Source organism: Oryzias melastigma, linkage group LG4 (assembly GCF_002922805.2).
Source record: "Oryzias melastigma strain HK-1 linkage group LG4, ASM292280v2, whole genome shotgun sequence".
NCBI lineage: Eukaryota > Metazoa > Chordata > Actinopteri > Beloniformes > Adrianichthyidae > Oryzias > Oryzias melastigma.
The window spans coordinates 12995838-13014398 of record NC_050515.1 but is presented as its reverse complement, the minus strand read 5'-3'; the positions used below and the strand labels follow the sequence as shown (position 1 = coordinate 13014398).

At 37.1% G+C, this 18561-nt stretch overlaps 1 protein-coding gene across 9 annotated transcripts in view; it reads right to left on the bottom strand.

The window, feature by feature from the left end:
• The window catches only part of dazap1 (DAZ associated protein 1), a 23066-nt gene extending 5729 nt beyond the window's left edge, over positions 1 to 17337 (bottom strand). For 3 of the 9 annotated variants that reach the window (XR_004947752.1, XM_036211534.1, XM_024278746.2), the window contains exons 1-10: positions 16993 to 17326; positions 15987 to 16027; positions 13653 to 13819; positions 12264 to 12329; positions 11320 to 11427; positions 11051 to 11099; positions 7110 to 7192; positions 3065 to 3212; positions 2861 to 2893; positions 1723 to 1872 (exon numbers count right to left, since the gene is read on the bottom strand). Coding sequence is in view for 8 of the 9 variants with exons in the window: in XM_036211534.1 (XP_036067427.1) it covers positions 1723 to 1872; positions 2861 to 2893; positions 3065 to 3212; positions 7110 to 7192; positions 11051 to 11099; positions 11320 to 11427; positions 12264 to 12329; positions 13653 to 13819; positions 15987 to 16027; positions 16993 to 17024 (877 nt within the window). In the remaining variant the exon portion in view is untranslated. Of the gene's footprint in view, positions 1 to 1722; positions 1873 to 2860; positions 2894 to 3064; positions 3213 to 7109; positions 7193 to 11050; positions 11100 to 11319; positions 11428 to 12263; positions 12330 to 13652; positions 13820 to 15986; positions 16028 to 16992 lie in introns of all 9 variants that reach the window. The other 6 variants (XM_024278742.2, XM_024278745.2, XM_036211532.1 and 3 more) reach the window with 4 other exon arrangements.
• Between the last annotated feature and the right edge of the window lie 1224 nt (positions 17338 to 18561).

Below are 18561 nucleotides of genomic sequence, written 5' to 3'. Positions count from 1 at the left end.
AAAAATAGCTAAACTTCAAAATGGCCTAAAAATGGAAAAAGCCAAAATTAGTCATTCTAAATGTCAATTTTTAAAACTTCAAAACCACAACTTTTTAGCATAATTGTGAATAATAAAAAGGCAGGAATATTATTCCAGAATAAATCACCTTAAACCTTAAATACCTTTCAATATTTTACTCTCCATAAAATATATTTTGTCAGAATTATACAAGTTAAAATAAGCGCAAGATAACATCGGGCCATTACCGTATTTTCCGGACTATAAGTCGCGGTTTTTTTCATAGATTGAATGTCCCTGCGACTTATACTCCAGTGCGACTTATATACGAATTTTTAATGATGAGATATGGACCGTAAGTCTAGAGTGCCCTCTTATGGTGATCTATGCAATTACTTTATTTACTTTAGTTATTCAGACGTGACACAGAGGACGAAGAATTTAACGGATTTAGTGATATGGAGTGAGATTCCGTGCAATTAATAACAGTAAAGATACGAAGTTGATGAGTTCTTGAGGCTATAGTTAAATAAAACTGTTATGTTATATAAATGCTACACCTTTTCGTTTTTTTCATGATGCTAATATGTGAATATGTGTTGACACATATTCAGCCTGTTTTCTATTCACTTATGAATGTTATAACTTACCTTCCAGGATGATGTAATGTCGTTTTTTTCAACCAGTTTGTAAAATAAATTACTTGAAAAAAATGCGACTTATACTCCAGTGCGACTTATGTATGGTTTTTTCTTCTTCATTATGCGTGTTTTGGCCCCTGCGACTTATACTCCGGTGCGACTTATAGTCCGAAAAATACGGTAATAACAATAAAATAAAATGATCTGGAGGGCCGGATACAATTACCCTGAGGGCCGGATCCGGCAGCTCGAGCTAGCCATGATCAGCTAGCTTCAGGAGCGCCCCGCCCCCCTCCGGCTCGTGCACAGCAGACGCCGGCTTTTACCTAATTTCACCACAAAAATGAACCCATTAGCCATCACTATTCTGTCTGTGCTAAATTTTGGGGATAAATGCCGAGCTGCACTGTATGTGGGCCTATATCGATTAAAATAACAATAAGAATAATAAATTTCCCCTAATTTTTTCATGGGTGACATAGAGAATGTCATGAAGTGGGTGGAACCCTCAGGGAGCAAAAGGCGGAGCCTCAGAGATCAAGTCGTTTTAATTCAGAGTATAAAAATAGTTAACAAAAATATCTCATATTTAATAAATAATTGTTTTTTTAGTGTTCCAAATGTAATATATGATCATTTACATGGATATAGTTTAATCTAAAAGACTTAAGTACATCATGGTATGACCCCTTTAAATGGTTAAGCAAAACTTTATTACAGTAAATTAAAAGTGATAGTTCCAACTGTTTGAAGAGGACAATGTCTACTGGTTCCTTCAGCAACATTTTTAAACATTCTCAACTGCCTGCAGTCCTTCTCTGTCCATCTCTGATAAGATGAAGGTTCCTCCCTTAACTCAGACACAGCTGACCTGCCAAACGCCGCTAAAACGTCTGCTTCTTTAATAACAAAAACAGTCCTGCATTGTGGAATAAACATTTTGCAAAATGACTTCACTGTTCACCTTTTCAAACTGCTTTTTGTAAAGGAAATAGAAACAAACTGAGCTTTGTTTTCAGTTCTAATAATGAAGCTACTGGTTAGTGTGCAACGTATGAAATAACGAATCGGCAGAACTGACCAAACTGAGGTGCTGTGGTGTAGCCCTGCTGAGGGTAGCCCTGAGGTGCAGCGAAGCTGCCCGCCGGGGTGGTGACCAGGAATGCGTTGAACGGTGATGGAGGCTGCGTGGGGGCTCCCCGGCCTGCTGACAGTGGGGGCCCATAGCCAGCTGGCTCAAAACAGAAAACAATTAATTCACTTCATACAAACAACAAAAAAAATGTTCTAGTATTTAAAGTCCCACTCCAACAAAATATTTTTTATATTGTAAAATAATTCCTAGTGGTCTTTCCATTATAATTATGAAGCTTTTAGCCAAAAAAAGCCTTTTCTAAAAAGCAGCAGGAGCTCATTAGAAATTTTCCTCCAAGTTTAGGGCGGGACTGTTGGTGTGGAAGTTCGGCCGAATCCGAGCTCTTACCCTTTTTCTTACCCTAAAATTAAGATGTTAATGGATCTATTTGTCTGCAAGTGGATCTTTCAGAACTGTGGCAGAGAAAGGAGGCTTTAGTCTACCTATTACAGTTACTGCGTCTCAAATTTGAACTTTTTCAAACCACTGGTTTTCATCTGTTCCTGATCCTACATGATTTGAATAAGAAATACTTAGAAATGCAGTTTTAATCTTAAAATATTTCATACATCATGAGAAAAACGCTAAAAGAACATGTTTAAATGATCAAAAACACATTTTTTATTCCACTAGAGAGGGTTTTTAAATAAAAAACAATCATGCACATAAACAATTAAAATATATATATATATATATATATATGAATATTTTTCTAAATAAAGAGTTCTCTAAAAGAAACGACTTATTCTATAAAAGCAGAAGCAGCAGAACACTGAGCTGGTCTTAACAGCAGTGAGAGCGTCAGGTTGACCTGCCGTTGGTGATTTGACCAATAGCAAAGGGAGGCCAGAATCCATTCAAGGCTACCATCTGTCTCAAGCAGCAGCAAACTATCAGCAGCCTCAGCAAATATGAATGAGTGATAACATGTTCTGTCATCAGACTACTGGCTCCGCCGAGAGCAACACCATTTCTGTCACACAAGCGTTTTAAAGATAAGCAAACGATCAAATGGTCAAAGTCGCTATCGGGAATCTCACAGTTACACAACATACTTGAAGCCTTCAGCAGGGGCTACACCTACCTATGGGCTGTCCTGTAGCAGAGACCCAAATTCCTTTAAAGAGAGAAGAGAAATATGATATGAGAAGGAAATGTGAAGTAACTTAATATTCATACTGACTGAAGGGACAGTAATCTGCATGATCCTAATTTTAGCAAAAAAACTTATTTTTTTAGACGGTTCCAACGCTTTTCTGGCTCTGTTCTGGGACTTGTTCCCACTCACCCTGTGGCCCGTAGGCCTGTTGCCAACCTTGGGCTGGCTGTGCTGTCCAACCATTGGCTGCACTCAAGATGGCCCTGGGCGCCCACTGGCCAGGGCCCAGCTGACCAGGAGCTTTGCTGTCACGAGGCTCAGCCTTCTTTACTTCCACCTGGACAAAGGACAAGGAGGGCACATTTGGCAACACCAGTAGAGGGCCAACGAAGTCCCTCATCTACACATGACCTACAGCTGATACTTATAGTCTCAATATTTTTTAGGTCTTTTGCTTTAATTTTACTATCATTTTTTTCTTTAATGTACAGCATTTGTGTAAGTTAATGCTATAGTGTAGCCTCATAAGTTGTGAAGCTATGCGTTTCAGGTACTTGCTGCTAAGAAAGCAATTCAAGGCCAAAAGTACAGCCACAAGTTTTTGAACAAAATTTAGAACAAGTCAAAAAATTCTAATGCAAACTCTCAATGTACCTGAGAAACATAGGTGAATTAAAAATACATCTATTGTGGGATCTTAACTTACCTTTTTCCCAGCTAATAATATATAAAGATTGCTTTTTATAATTTGAATTTTTGGTAATTATTTCTCTTTTCAAAGAGACGTAGACGTAGACAAATATTTGTGTCTGACTTCTAACAACAGAGTAAGAACGCATGCAGATATAAAAATAAATGAACAGCCTTTTGGCCTGATAAACTGAATCTTCATACTGTGTCGAACTTGAAAAAAAATGTTCTTTCGTTCAAGTGTCTTTGACACCAATCCATGAGATGACAGCTAGAGGAAACCACGGTCTCACCTGTCAGACAGGACGACGGGATGAACAGTTTTGGTGAAAATTTGCAGATTCAAAGGCTGAGCTTGCTTCAATTAAATTTAGCTTCCTGTTGCTATAGAACCGCTAGGCAAGTACGCATTTGTTTTCCTACCAACAAAACTTTTGTCATTAAGTAGGCGAGGCTACCAGCAGTTTAACCAGAGCACAGAAACAGGCTGAGACCAAGGGGAGCCAACCAGAAATAGACTGAAGGGTTGAGTTATTGGGGTCACCTTGCAGGAGAAAAACGAATCACGTATTCCTCCCAGCTCTAAGGTGCTCACACCTTCCCCAGCATCCACTCCTTCTTCTCTGTCGGCCTAATTACATGCACATGTTTCCAGCAGTGGCCTTGCCGCCACCGGCAGCTCCCCGTGCTTTTTTCCCCCATGGGCATCGCAGCTGGTGGTGATGGATACTATGACTGCTGTATGGACCCAACAACAGAACTGGGATTTGCTCCACAGTTTGATGTGCTCCAATTTCTAATTTTGTAACTCATATCTCTCAGCCTCCCTGAAGTCCCAGCGTAAGGTAATGTCAAGTCAAGAACAATGGATTAAGTAAAGCCTTGATTCCCGCTGAAAAGGAGGGCAAAGTCAAGGGGAGCACGCTCTGAGTTGGGCTGGAGCGCTTACAGCAAAGGAAAGTAATTCATCTCAGCGTTGTGAGAGATAATTCAATAAAAAGTCAAGTGATTTTGAGAGGTATTTCGCTGATTAAAAGGTATATTCTGATTTAGACTTTATTCATAAAAAATATTTAAAAAAACTTTAGAAGTTTACAGTCATTACGCAGAAAGTAGCCTACCTTTGGGTTTGGTAGCATGTCCCATTTTGACTGACACACTTGAAAATGTTTTGGAATATCTCCATCTAATGCCCTTCAAATGTCCATTAACCCTTTTCTTTAATGAAAAACTGACTAATAAATACCATATTTTCTGGAGTAGAAGTTGCAGTTTTTTTCATAGTTTAGCCAGGGGTGCAACTTATACTCAGGAGTGACTTAATTGTGTGTTTTTATTTTTTTTAGACATCAAAAGGGTTATACATTTGTTATTTTTCCCAGTAAACACTGGTTGTTTTTTAGTGGTTGTTTCCTCTAACAACCACTAGAGGGCGCTGCATCTGAAGTATTTGCAACTGACAGTTGCAGAAGAAGGATCGTCCAAAACAAACATAGAAGGGAATCTGATTGTTTTCCCTCTTAAACATTGATATTTTTTATCATACAGATCAAAAGATTAGTATTTCTGTATTTCTTTCTCTTTTTTAGCAACACTGGACTTGGCGGATTTGTTCTGAAACGTCACACTTTCCTCCTAAAAGTGCGACTTATACATGTTTTTTTTCTTCTTGATAAGGCATTTTTTGCTCTTGCAAATTAGGCCCGATCCGAAATCTTCCCTTCTCCCTTCCTCTTCATTCAGCCCTCCAAACGCAGAGTTATGAAAAAAAAATAGTGTCTCATATTTGGGACATCACTTTCGTTCGATGACGTCACCAATAATCGCTGGTCAGCTAGCGTTAGCGCAGAGCTTCCAGCACTTGAATATACATAACAACAGCAGTTTTACAACTTTAAAAAGGTAATTCTACAACAAAAAGTCATTACTTACATTTGAATGTAAACATGAAGAAAATCGCTTCATAATGCAACGCGGTTTAGCCCCGCAGGGGAGGACTTTATATCCCTCCGTTTGGAGGGTTGGATTTAAAAAAAATATTTCCCAGACTTGCACTTAAAGTGGCCCATGAAACGGAGGCGAAGGGAAGAATTCGGATTGGGCCTTATACTCCTGCGCAACTTATACTCTGGAAAATACGGTAATCAGTTAATGTCTTTGGAGAAAAGACATTGGGTCCATTTGAGTACAAATTAGGGGTGTGTATAAGTCTGGCGATACGATATTTATCGTGATATGCGTCTCACGATATGGCACATAATCGCGATATATACCAAGACTGTACCAGAGGAATCATTTGTTCTTCTCTGAGCCCGCTACAAAGCACCGCAACCAGCGTTTTTATATGACACTGCCAGTAACGTGGCACAGATTTTCGGTTCAGCCCCCATCCCAAGAAAAAACTAAGTAGTACATGTCTCATAACAACTAAAAACCACGAGGCAGACTGTAGAGCTGCTCAAAGAGGCTCAGTCTGTCTTACTTTTGTTTTCCACCTAAAGCCTCGACCCCTGCTTAGGGGTCGTTTTTCATCTAAACCCCCGACCGCTCTTAGCGATCGGGGGTTTAGGCGGGGGTTGACTTTTGGATTTGTTTTCTACCTAAACGACCGACCGCTCTTAGAGATCGGGGTTTTAGGTGGAAAATGAAAGTAAGTTACCAAATTAAGTTAGCTCATAAATAATTAATTAAATATTATCTTTTCAGCATTTTAAATCGATACAAGTAAAGCCAAATGAAATATCGCGACATATTGCCAATTCGATTTTTCAAAAAAACATCTCAAAATGTCAAACCGCCCTTCAAGAAACGCAACCACCTTAACCGTCAGCTGCCATAAATGAATTGTTTTTGTATGGATAGGACAGACACTGTCTGTTATACAGTAAACATCACCCATCTGGTGAAGTCTCCGAGTTAAACAAACACAGAGAAGCAACAAGCAAATATCACTGGGTTCCACATTTTCCTCTGGTAGTTGGAGCGCTGACAGACACAGTATGGAGATTCTTTATTTTAGGTCACTGTTGAGCTTTTTAAAAAGAAAAAAAAGGAGATCATGTTGACATGTAAGTGACCCGCCAACAAAACAGAAAAAGAGATCACACACACCAAATTAAAGGAAGAAAGACAACACTGATTAGACCAATCCTTTAGGTGATCTATGCTCAGAAACAAACATGTTTAAAATATATATATATATTTTATTTTTAGAACAAAAACAGATTAAAAAAATGGAACTCTTAAGCACATATTACAACCTAAAGGAGTGGTTGGTTTAAACAAAGCCTTGGGCGAAAAGTGAATCAGCAAGTAAAACAAGAGTTCATTTCAGAAATGTAAAATTTAAAAGAGTGATGAGTGCATAGAAAAACTGAGATAAGTAAATTTGACATTCTGCTGAGGCTGAATTCGTGTCGGTCCAAACTAATTGAAAGCAACATTTCAAGGTGCTTAAGGGAACAGCAGCATTATAATATACATGCCCTCCATCGCCCAAGCCTCTGTTTGATCTTAAGGGTAAAATAAAACTACAACTACACACTTTTTTGCCCATGATGTCGTGAAAATGCATGTTGACAGCCTGGTCCACTGATTGTTCGGCCTCGAAAGTAATAAATCCAAAACCTAGCCAACGACCAAGAGTGAATCAAGGTAGCAGGGGGTTGTGACAACACAAGATGAAGAACAGTATTGGGCTTCAGCAGAGTGAGGATCCATCAAGACTGAGCAAGAGGCTCCTGGGGTTCAGATGACGTCGCAGACTCGCAGAACAACACAAATCCCGGGAAACTTTTCTTTTTACTATGCAGAAAAATACTGGATCAATATTTGTAGAAGATTTTTATTGTTGGACAAAAAACAACAACAAATTGGGTCAAATGTTCAAATTTGGACTAAATGGTCGAATCAGGTCTATCTCGACTGAAGCGGTCTGACAGTTTTGTTGCTTCATGCCGTTTCATCCAAACCCCACCTTGATCTGCCCCTTGGTATACTGCTGTGGAGCACACACTCGCAGCAGCCATTGTTAATGCATCACAAAAATATGGAGAAACACAAACTTTAGAATGCCTAAAGCTTTCTCCAAGCTTTCCCAAATTCAATATTTTACTTTTGAGTCAGCCAGGATAAGCCTGAAATGAACAGTTGAAATATTCTTCATGATGATAACACAAGGATATAGGCCTTAAGAGCTTGTCAAACTGAAACCCTTACTCGTTTTGCTCACGAATTCCAATGAGGTGTACCTCTACAAGTGCATCAAACGCGATCCAGTTTGCATTCGGGTTACCTTTGACTTTTTATGAACATTTAGCATGTTAGCATGATCTAGTTTCAATCTGGTTTTCCTTTGACTTTGGCAGAAGTAGGTTGAGTCAACATCTCCACTCGGGGGGGCTCAAATGAATCCAATTAAAAACCCTATGAGACAACTGGAGACCTCTATAGTGCCATGCCAACCCAATCCCACAACTCATGCTCTACAGCTATTAATACCATCTGTCAATGACCCATCTGAAATCTAAAATTAAAACCAATTTGGCACCGTTAAATAGACTGCCATATTGGTTCAAGTCTAACAGAAGTTTAGGGCACGAGTTATTCAAAAGATTGGCTTTTTAAACTTTGTTTTATCTGGGACATTTAGAGCTTGTGGAGGCTGAAGTAACTGTGATAGAGCTGAAAACCAATTTCAAATAAAACATTTATGATCAATAATGTAAATGCACACTTATATATGTTAAAAAAGGAAATTAATGTATTTTGTATATTTAACTTATTTAAAAAAAACGGGGGTCAACAATCTGAGGCTGTAGGTAAATTAAAAATTCACTTGTTGATTTTAAAAAAGTAAATAAAAAATAAACAAATAAAAATAGCTCGACAAGGGAATTGACTACAATACCCATAATTCTCCAACAATCCCTCAACAAAGCAAAACTAAAACATTTTGACTGATTTTTGAGTGCCGTTAACTACAGAAAACCAATTAGAGGTCAGTACATGCTACTAGCACTCACCAAATTATAAGGCGGATTTTATGGTCACTTAATTAGCTCTGATTTAATTTTGTTTAATTAGGTTTACGTATTTCTGTCTGAGATCCACCACAAACAGTATAAATAAACCTTTTTCTTTTGCTGCATTGAGATGATCACATGTAAAACAAGGTGTCTTATTTTGAAAAGAAGTCATGTCAACCTATTTATACCAGTTCATACTTTGAAAAAATACAAGTGTTTCCTTATTTTTTTGTATTTATTAATGCAAAAAAATCAATTATGAATTGTTTTATTTATTATAATAGTAACATTTACATAAATACAAAGGTGTTTTTTTCTTCTAAAGGGGAAAGTAAGAATTTGTGGGTTGTGGTCAGTTAGAAAACTAATAACTTTGCATAGTTAGGAGTACTGTTTTCATCAAATAATTGTTATCCTAGCTCCTTTTTAATCATTATTTAAGTATAAAACAGTTTAACTTTCTTTTTTTTCATGCATCTTCAAATTACCAAGTGAAAATCCCTACTAAGTAAGCGACATGTTCAATGCACCTCAAGTACACCTCATGCAGAAAGGGCAAAAACTATCACATAATGCTTTTGCATTAGGCCTGTACCTTTGTGCTACCCATCAATGCACAGTAACCTAAAGGAGAAAAGACAAATCTTAAAAGACACTGTTAATCACATTCAAACCATTCACAAGGAGAAGGGGGACAGAAGAAAGAAAAATAGAAAAGGGCTTACTTACAAAAATACTTAACTTTCTACATACAGAAAAACACATACTATTCCATTTAAGATGCATGTATCAGTTAAATCAAGGTAAAGAAAACTTATTCCAACATTGAACGTATTATAGATTTAGTAAAAGAATTTGTTAATGCTAGCAAAGATGATTGTTACCGTCGCGTAACATTTCTATGACAAACTATTCTGGGTTTTCTCCCAAAAGAGAAGAAAGGGGGTTTTTGAAGGACGAGTTGTGAGTCAGTAGCTGCTGCGACATTGATTTGTTGTTGAAACTTTAACAGTTGTGAGTGTAAAGTGCACGAGCAGGAAGTGACAACATTGTTGATGCATAAAAACAGGATGAAAAACTCTGCCAGTAAAAGTGTCAAAATATTGAAGATTACTCGAAATGACCTAATAGCTGTTTAGTAAAACTCATGAAAGTTCACTTCATGCGTTTGTGGCGGCAGCAGCCTCTCGGAGACGAAAAAAAAAAAAAAAAAAAACTCCCCTTAAGATACACCAACTGTTCTCAATCTGCCAGCTGCACGGTGTGATTAAGTACTGGATTTTTTTGGAACACCTATTTTTCTGCAACCTGTCTCCTTATCAGTTAATGGTTTCTTTTGCGACCCACAACACATTATAAGAACTTTATAATTAAATATAGGAGCATTTACTAAGCATTACTTGGAATTTTTTTTGAGAAGCTGTGGTAAAAAATGTGCAAAACTTAATAAACATATTATTGCTATGTAAAAACATACACCTTTTATCGTATGTCTGTAAAAAAAATATATATATAGATCTATTCTTTTTTTAAAGCTACACAAAAAGAACTACAAATGTTAAGAATCTTGAGTAATTCTGCTATTTTTAAAGAAAATAATTTGCGTTTTTAGGTTAATCATCTAGGGAAATATTTAAAAAAAGGTTAATTTCATGTGTTTCAATATCAAAATCCATCTATTTGTGGTTTCAGGGTAATAAATTGATAATTAAAGTCTTTCTAAAAACACAATAACTATGTTTGTAGCTGGAATCATAAACTAGCTTAAAGTAACCAAGAACTGCACATTTTGTCACTTTTGATGGGGGAACATGAAGAATGGAACTCTTCATGGTAGGAATGGTAAAGAGGAATAATTAAGCCAAAGTAAAAGCTTTCTAAAATCTACCCATAGGCACTTAACCAGCACTCAGAGGCAGACTAGCATGTGATTCTATCTTTCAATACATTAGTGAACTGGCGGCTGCGTTTAAGGCTCCGGTGTGCCTTTTTATCTGCTATAATAAATTGTGATGCAGAGATCCTAAACCCGAGGAGAGCTGCGCTGTTAGGACTTCTCTTTGGGAAAACCATTTTTTGTGACTGAGTTGCTGCGATTTTATTTTTTAACCAGTTAGTCTTTACTAAAACAAGAAATAGAGTCCCTTTGTTTCTCTTCTGTATTTAAAGACTCAAGTGGTGTAGCAAAAAGTGCAATTTCTAGTTTTCAGATGACAAAAAAGTCTACTTTAAAAAATTGCTTTAAATTTTAGAAATCGTGGAGCTATAAGATTATGTTTTATATTTGAAATGGTTTTAAATAGATTATATCAAAGCTGCTATTTTACTCTTTTCATGAAAAATGTACATACATTAAGTGGAAAATGTTTAGGCTTTTCTCCATGGGCCAGAATAGTTTGTCATGAGATTTAAAGTAATACTAAATGGTGAGAGAAGAGAAAACGGGATCATCTTTTACCTCGGGGCCTCTGCTTCTCCGCATCATAGATCATTACCACCTCTGTGACCTTGAATGAGACAAAAAGAAACAGTGGCTCCAGTTAGAAAGCTAAAGAAGGGGAATTTCTCATCATTTCATCTCAATTTGGACAGCTGGCTCTATCAAATCTCGATGATCGGGTTCTTGTGTGAATTTTGCATCGATTCTGCTCGGCCTCCCTCCCGTGCATCCAGCAGTCACAAAGCAAAGGCGACATGAATGGACATTATTTACACCACAATACTCACCACTCCGAACCTATTGAAATAGTCCCTGAGTTCAGGCTCGCCGCAGTTATGGGGGATTCCACCTACAAATATCTTCTTTGATTTATTGCTATCAGCTTTGCTGCCCTTCTGGGGAAAAAAAAACAAAAAAAAACCAACAGTAAGCATATTGATTTGTGTCTTTGTTAAAAGATCACAGTGGGAGAGGGGCAGTTAGCATCATACATTCAGACAGAGCAGAAAAAATGAGGCTGTCCTTTTGCCCTGGGGTATAATTCTTAACATGACATGTCAATAGAAAGAGTAGTCTCCACAGAGCAGAGAACGTGGCATCTTCTCTGCACAGCACTCAACTGAAAATGTGGAAGGCTGCTTACAGCAGTGATTGGGAACAATTAAATCTCTTGTTTGCTAACTAAAACATTGGCTAATTGACTAAAAAGTCAATAAAAACAGTGGCAGTTGCAGGAAAAGGGGGCTTCATTTATAAGCACCTAACAGTCTGCTTAGAGCGTAATAATGGAACTTGTAAAAGTGTTTTATTGACGAAGAGAAACGAGGGCTTCCTTCAAAGTGCTCGGTCGAATTCACAGCGTTGTTGATCAATCCAAAATGACCCAAGCTGGAACAGCCTCTCAGAATATTCCCAGATGAAAAGAAATAAATGTGTCGCACAATTCACCACCTAAAAAGCTGAAGGAAATCACTGTTTCGATGCATTTTCTGGAGATGAGCAGCAGAACTAGTAGTACATTTAATAATAAAAAAACAGGGAGAAGAAGTTTTATATTCTCACATCCATCATGGAGTCACAGACTGAAGACATGAGGGAAATGTAACTTTATTACGTGGCATTTCCCCACAAATGCAGGCTGTGGCAGGGAGCTGCTCATTACTTTCCTGCTTCATCACACTCATTAATTTACACAAAAATCATTGCCTATAGAAGTCAAGATTCCTCTTACCCAGCCCTCCTTGGTTCGAGATTTTTCAGGTTGCATTCCTCTGGGAGTGCATGGCTTCGGGTCAATCTGACAGCAGAGGGAGAGAAAACGTTTTACATTATCCTCAAATAAAAGGCACCTTCAAATGTTCTTCACCAAAGCCATTACAGTTATTGGTTTGCCTCAGAGAAACAACCTTAAGTGTACACTGGTGATAATTTAAAAAAGAGAAGGCCCCTCTTTAAATTGATAAACACAGTAAAAGCATTCAGAATATTTGAACAGAAACTAGATTATATCCCAGATTGGGGCTGCCACAATTAGTCGACTAATCGACTATCAACTAATTTAATAGTCGATTAATCGTTACTTTTTATTATATGGAGTTAGAGTAGTAAAGTTGAACAAAGTTAAGTAGATGTTAAGTAGATTAACAGCAAGCATTTTAAATATATTCATAGGCTACATTTTCATCTTTTATTGTAATTTTCAAAAAATATTTAGCTAATATTTTAGCAACATGCTAACGTTTTTGGCTTATTTGTTAGTTACTGAGGTTTTTTTAGGCTAATTTAGTGTTTTGCTTCTATTTTAGAAACAGGCTTTGACAAATTTTTACCTTTTAGGCTATTTTGGAGTTTAGCTAGTATTTAAGCAACCAGCGAGATTATTTTTTTATGTTTTTAGGTCATATTTAAGCAATACACTAAATATTTTTTGCAAAATTGGCCTGTATTAGGGATTTTTAAGCAATTTTACTACGAAACTTTCAAGAAATTAAGGTAAACTTCAGCGCTCTTTAGTCAAATTTAACATTTTGCAAATAACTTGTGCCTTTTCAGCAAATTCCTGCAGCAAATAAAGTCAATTGTGTCACCATTTTCAGCAAAAAGCTTCAGCATCTTCAGAAAAAAGCATTCACACTAACATTATCGCAGGTAATGGAACTTTTTAAGTATAATCTTGTTTTAATACCAGAGCAATTCATTAAAAGTTGAAATCTTCATTGTCTATATTTTTAGTTAGTTTAAAGCTAATGATGGTTAAAGTGTGCGCTTTACATCCACTTTACACATGACCCGATTAGTCGACTAATCGGAAAAAATAATCGCGGATTAGTCGACTATTAAAATAATCCTTTGTGGCAGCACTATCCCAGATCAGATAACATCTTTGTTTAAAATGGGCCTCATTTAGGTGTGACTGAATAAATCTTCCTCAGAGATAAATGCATTGTTTTTCCATCTCTTGTCAGAAAAGAAAGCTCTTCTGCGCCTGAATCAACTTTCAGCATCGCTGACTGACAATGAGCAAAATATGGAGGGTTTTTTTAACAATAGTCACACTAAACACCAGCAGATTTTTCAAACTGATTGGACTATCTTGTCATTTTGCGGGCGAGGTACTCACATTTCTCCCATCAAGATTATGTGGCTTTGTCTCCAACACGGTCCGTACGCAATTGGGGTCTTTAAACTTAACAAACCCAAAGCCTCGCGACTGATTTGTGGTTTTGTCCTTCATGATGACACAATCTACTACTTCTCCGTACTGTGAAAAATAGTTTCTCAGTGTCTCTAAGAAGAGAAAGACAGACATGACAATGGAGCTACACACAGTCAGAACCACTGAATAACTCTGTCAATATAAAAGAGTTTTACTGTACAAATTGTTATATTTAGATTAAAAAAACAAGAAAACATAAGGAAATGTTCATCATTTCAAACCAGCCAGAGACCTTGACTATATATGACCGTACAACTTAAACAAAAAGCATGAAATGACTGAAGGCCATATACAGAACCTTCTCAAGTGCAAAACAACATTGACCCATTGTCATGTTGCATAGCAGCGAGCAGATAACCAGCTACTGTACGGCCCGCACACACCCACAAAAGGCAACTCGGGCAAGGCGAGCAAGTTTGAACAAATGAAGAGTCACTCTGGCAAGAGTTACTGTAATTGGGGATCTTTTTGCTGAAAGACCCCGGGGCAGCAAGCAGCGCAGCAACAAGCAGCGAGTTACACAGAGCTGCGGTTCAACACAGCAAACAAGTACTTGTGCAAAAGTTATACAATAGAAATTGGACAAATCTAACAGGAGATAGAATACGACTTTTAGGAAAAATCTTAAATCATAGAGAGTTGAAGAACCAAACAATTTAAACAATATATTAATTTAACTATACACTGATCAATACCAACAGTGAAAACAAAATCAAAAAGGAAGAGTAAATTCCATTTAAAGCTTTCAACTTGGGTTTTATCTTTCCAAGTCATTTCATTTCTTTATATTTTTCAAATACTGGTTAACATCATTACTAAAACAATTTACGGCTACTGTAAAATAAAATAGTTTTACGCTACGCTGATGTTATTCCCACATATTTAGATGCAACCAAGCACAAAAACTGTTGGAAATTTATGTTGCAATTCAAGATGCATGTATTTTAAGTGTGTCTGAGGGTAAATGCTGTTGTTGGTTGCATGTGCTAACCTAAGCCAGGGGTCTGCAACCTGCAGCTCCAGAGCCACATGTGTCTCTTTTATGTCTCCATGGTGGCTCCTTGGCCAAATATATAATAAGTCAGGGAGACTGTTTACTCAGCTATGTCGACTGTCAGAGTCAGCAGCTCCCTGCTAAGGACTGCTTAACCAAAACTGTCTAAAGAAAACAAATAAACAAAGCCTGCAAACTAAGACTACCAAGGTCTAACCCCAAACTAAGACTGCTGAGGACAAAGAGGGGAAAAAGAACAAAAAATAAGTAACAGACAATAGTATTTTTAAGTAATGATTACTTAATTAGCAAGTATTAAATTTAGATTAGTTTAGATTAGTTATAAATGAATGGCTGAGGTGCACATAGATGATAAACTAAGTAGATTTTTACATCCCTGTTGACCTGAAGATGTTTTGTTTGCTCAACGCTACCTCCAGAATGAACAGATTTTATATGCAAAGCAAAACTTTGATAAAAAGTTTGATCTTTTATGAGTTAAAATCACATTATCTTATGCTGCACAACAATGTCTATAACAAAAAAAATCAAATTTTGAGAGATGCTAGGTTCTTTTTATATTTTTGCTTTTGTTTGTGCCAAAAAATAGGCATAAGTCATATTTATTATTAAAAAACAGAAAGTCAAGAATGATAATCCAATTTTCTTAAAGGCTAAAGTAAGACTATCTGGCTTCTTCTAGCTTCCGATCAGTAGAAATCGAGCCCAAATGGCTTTTTTACTGTCAAAGGTTGCCAACCTATGAGCTAAGCCTTCCTTCAAGTCAACACTTGGATGAACAAATCTAGAAAATAAATTGACTATTTGCAGATAATTTTCCAAATATGTGCGTTAGACTCAGAGGAACAGTTAAGCTTGGGGTTAGGTTAATATCTGCGACCAATAACAACATTTAGCCCACTTAAAATACTCTTAGTCCCATGTATTTTATGTGGCCAACATGAATTACTATCAGTTTTTGTGCTTGGTTGCGCGTAAATATGTGCAGAAAACATCAGTCTTTAGAAAATTATGAGCAAGTATTCACTTTCCTTATATTATTTCTTATTAATTAATTAATCTAAAATATGAATATTAGTATCAATATTAAAAAGTAATGTTTGTAGTAATATGCACAATTAATCCAATTTAAATCTGTTCAGATGTTGTAACCATTATTCTATTCAGTATGTATAACAAAATGAGCACAAATAAGATGTTTAAAAATTCATCATCTGCTATACCTTGTGTTGTGCTCCAGTCCAATCCACCCACAAAAAGTTTCCTAAAACAAGAACATGACTACATTAAAGTGCTTTATCGTCAAATCTGAACAGAAGTATTCAATCAAGATGAAGTCAAGGAGGTATATCACATAAAAGATTGTCCAACATCTTTCAAAATACTGTGCCGAACATTCAAACTGCAATTTTTTGTGTCAAAAACACAGATGCACATATAAAAATCTACTGATCAGTGAGACACAGATTGTCGAAAATGTCACTAAAAATGAAAACTAAAATAAATCCTCAATAAATGGGGAAAAAGAATGAACACCTCCAAAAATAAGGAGTTTCTGCGTGAAAATTGAAATACTAGAGCAGAAATCATCCATCCGATCGAACGATTGAGCAGGGAGCGACGGCGAGTCCAGTGTGGTCCAGGCAGGACGCTCGGTGCTCGGGAACCGGCGGATGCGTACACCGCCTCCTCCGATGGAAGTTTGCGGTTAATCATCAAAGTGCAGTTATTTCATCCTTCTCGTTTAAAAGGAATGTCGAGGAGAAATGAAACGTCTGTGTCAAATCTGCAAGTCCGATGACACGGACGACGATGCTCCATCCTCCAGCAGTGCCCGCTAAATGTCCTAGTTGCGGCGAAGTCAGGATGAGGAGACTTTCACTACGCTGCCGAGCGCTAGCCAAACTAGCACAACTGCTCGGAGCTAATTGGAAACAACACGCAAATAAGTGACTATATTTTCTTATTTCTCATTGACAACTGAGACACGTTCACTCTAATTAAACGCTTTACATTCCGCTGTAAGTCCCAACACCAACAGCAGGGATACTTTAGTGATTATTTTCACTTTTTTGCTGTCTTTCGTCGGGCTAACGATTTCGCTAAGTTCCAGCTAGCTTAGCCCCCTGCTAATGTTAGCTGTCAAATGACAGTTTAACTACACAGCTCGAGCAACTTATCCACACTTCATGCAGGAGGCGGGAAAAAGCTTTAATAAACAGGTCTTACCCAACTTCATCTCCGACTAAATTGTTGTTCATAGCTAAGGCTGTAGCAGGGGGGCTGTCGGAGCTGTGACCGGCTTCTTGCAGTGGTGCTGCCCCTCTCAGACTGAGAGCGGAGGAAGGTCACTCCGCTTTTTGGTTCAAACTGTTCTGCGCAATGACGACGCTGCAGGGGGCAGCAGCCTTTAAAGGGACATCACACCCCACTTTAGTCACTTCTCCACTGTTTCACTGTAGGAAAGGACTCTATCATTTCCTATTACATTATCCAATATCATTTTAAATTGCTTTTTCAATATGATTATGTCATTTTGCACAATTGCACTTTTCTTTTACACAGTCCTGCTGCGCATCCCACAAATGCATGTTCCTTACAACATAGGTACTACAGTATTTAAAGGGCCAGTAAACAGTTTTTTTTAGTTGATTAGATTTATGGCATTGCATTGCATGCAACCAAAATTTCTCTACTTTTTTTGCTTTGTTTATGAATGTCACTAGTTCTGTCCACTTTACTCAAGTCCCGAGAGTATGGTCAAATGTCAACGCTCATGGAACCTTGGGCATGACATTGAAATAAAAGAATAAATTTTCACTCACATGAATCATTTGAGGCCCTGAATTAGTATTTGTGCACACAAATCATTAGTTTGTGCAACAGCTTCTAATTTCTGCACACAAAATGCTAATTTCTGCTGACAAAATACTAATTTGTGCATAGAAAATATTAATTTCTGCTCACAAAATGCTAATTTCTGCCCCCAATTGCTGAAATGTGCACAAAGTTATAAATTGTTTGTACAAAATGCTAATTTGTGCCCTCAAAATATTAATTTGTGCACACAAAGTGCTAGTTTTGTGACCACAAAATGCTAATTTCTGCACACAAAATGTTAATTTCTTCCCTCAAATGCTCATTTCTGCATTCAAAAGATTAATATCTGTGCACAAAATGCAAATTTCTTACCCCAAATGTTAATTTCTGCACACAAAATGTTGATTTCTTACCTCAAATGCTAATTTCTGCACAGAAGATGATCATTTCTGCACACAAAATGCTAATTTTGTCACATAAAAATGCTAATATCTTCAAACAAAATGCTAATTTATTCAGACAAAATTCTAATTTCTGCACACAAAATGCTAATTTCGAGTTGTGAGATGCTAATCTGTGCACAAAAATGACAGTGTTAATTTGTGCATAAAGTATACTAATTTATGCTACAAACCTCTAAATTGTGCACACAAAATACTAAATTAACAAGTCTATTAATTTAGTATTTTGCATCTGCATGACTATGGATTCCCAGGGGGATGGGGGGTGTCTTAAAGGAGCCCGGGAACTATTGGAGCACAGACTCTTCCTGGAAGGGGCTGTTCTCACTTGTCTACATCAGCTTGTGAGAACTGACGTGGGTTGGAAGGGGCTGGTGTTTTTAGAGGACTACTCAGAAATGCGTGAATGGATCAAAAATAATCTTTTGAGGTTGTTTATAGTAAGGAATGAATATTATAATACACTTTAAAACAAAAAAATATATTTTTCATGGTATAGGCCCTTTAAATGTCACAA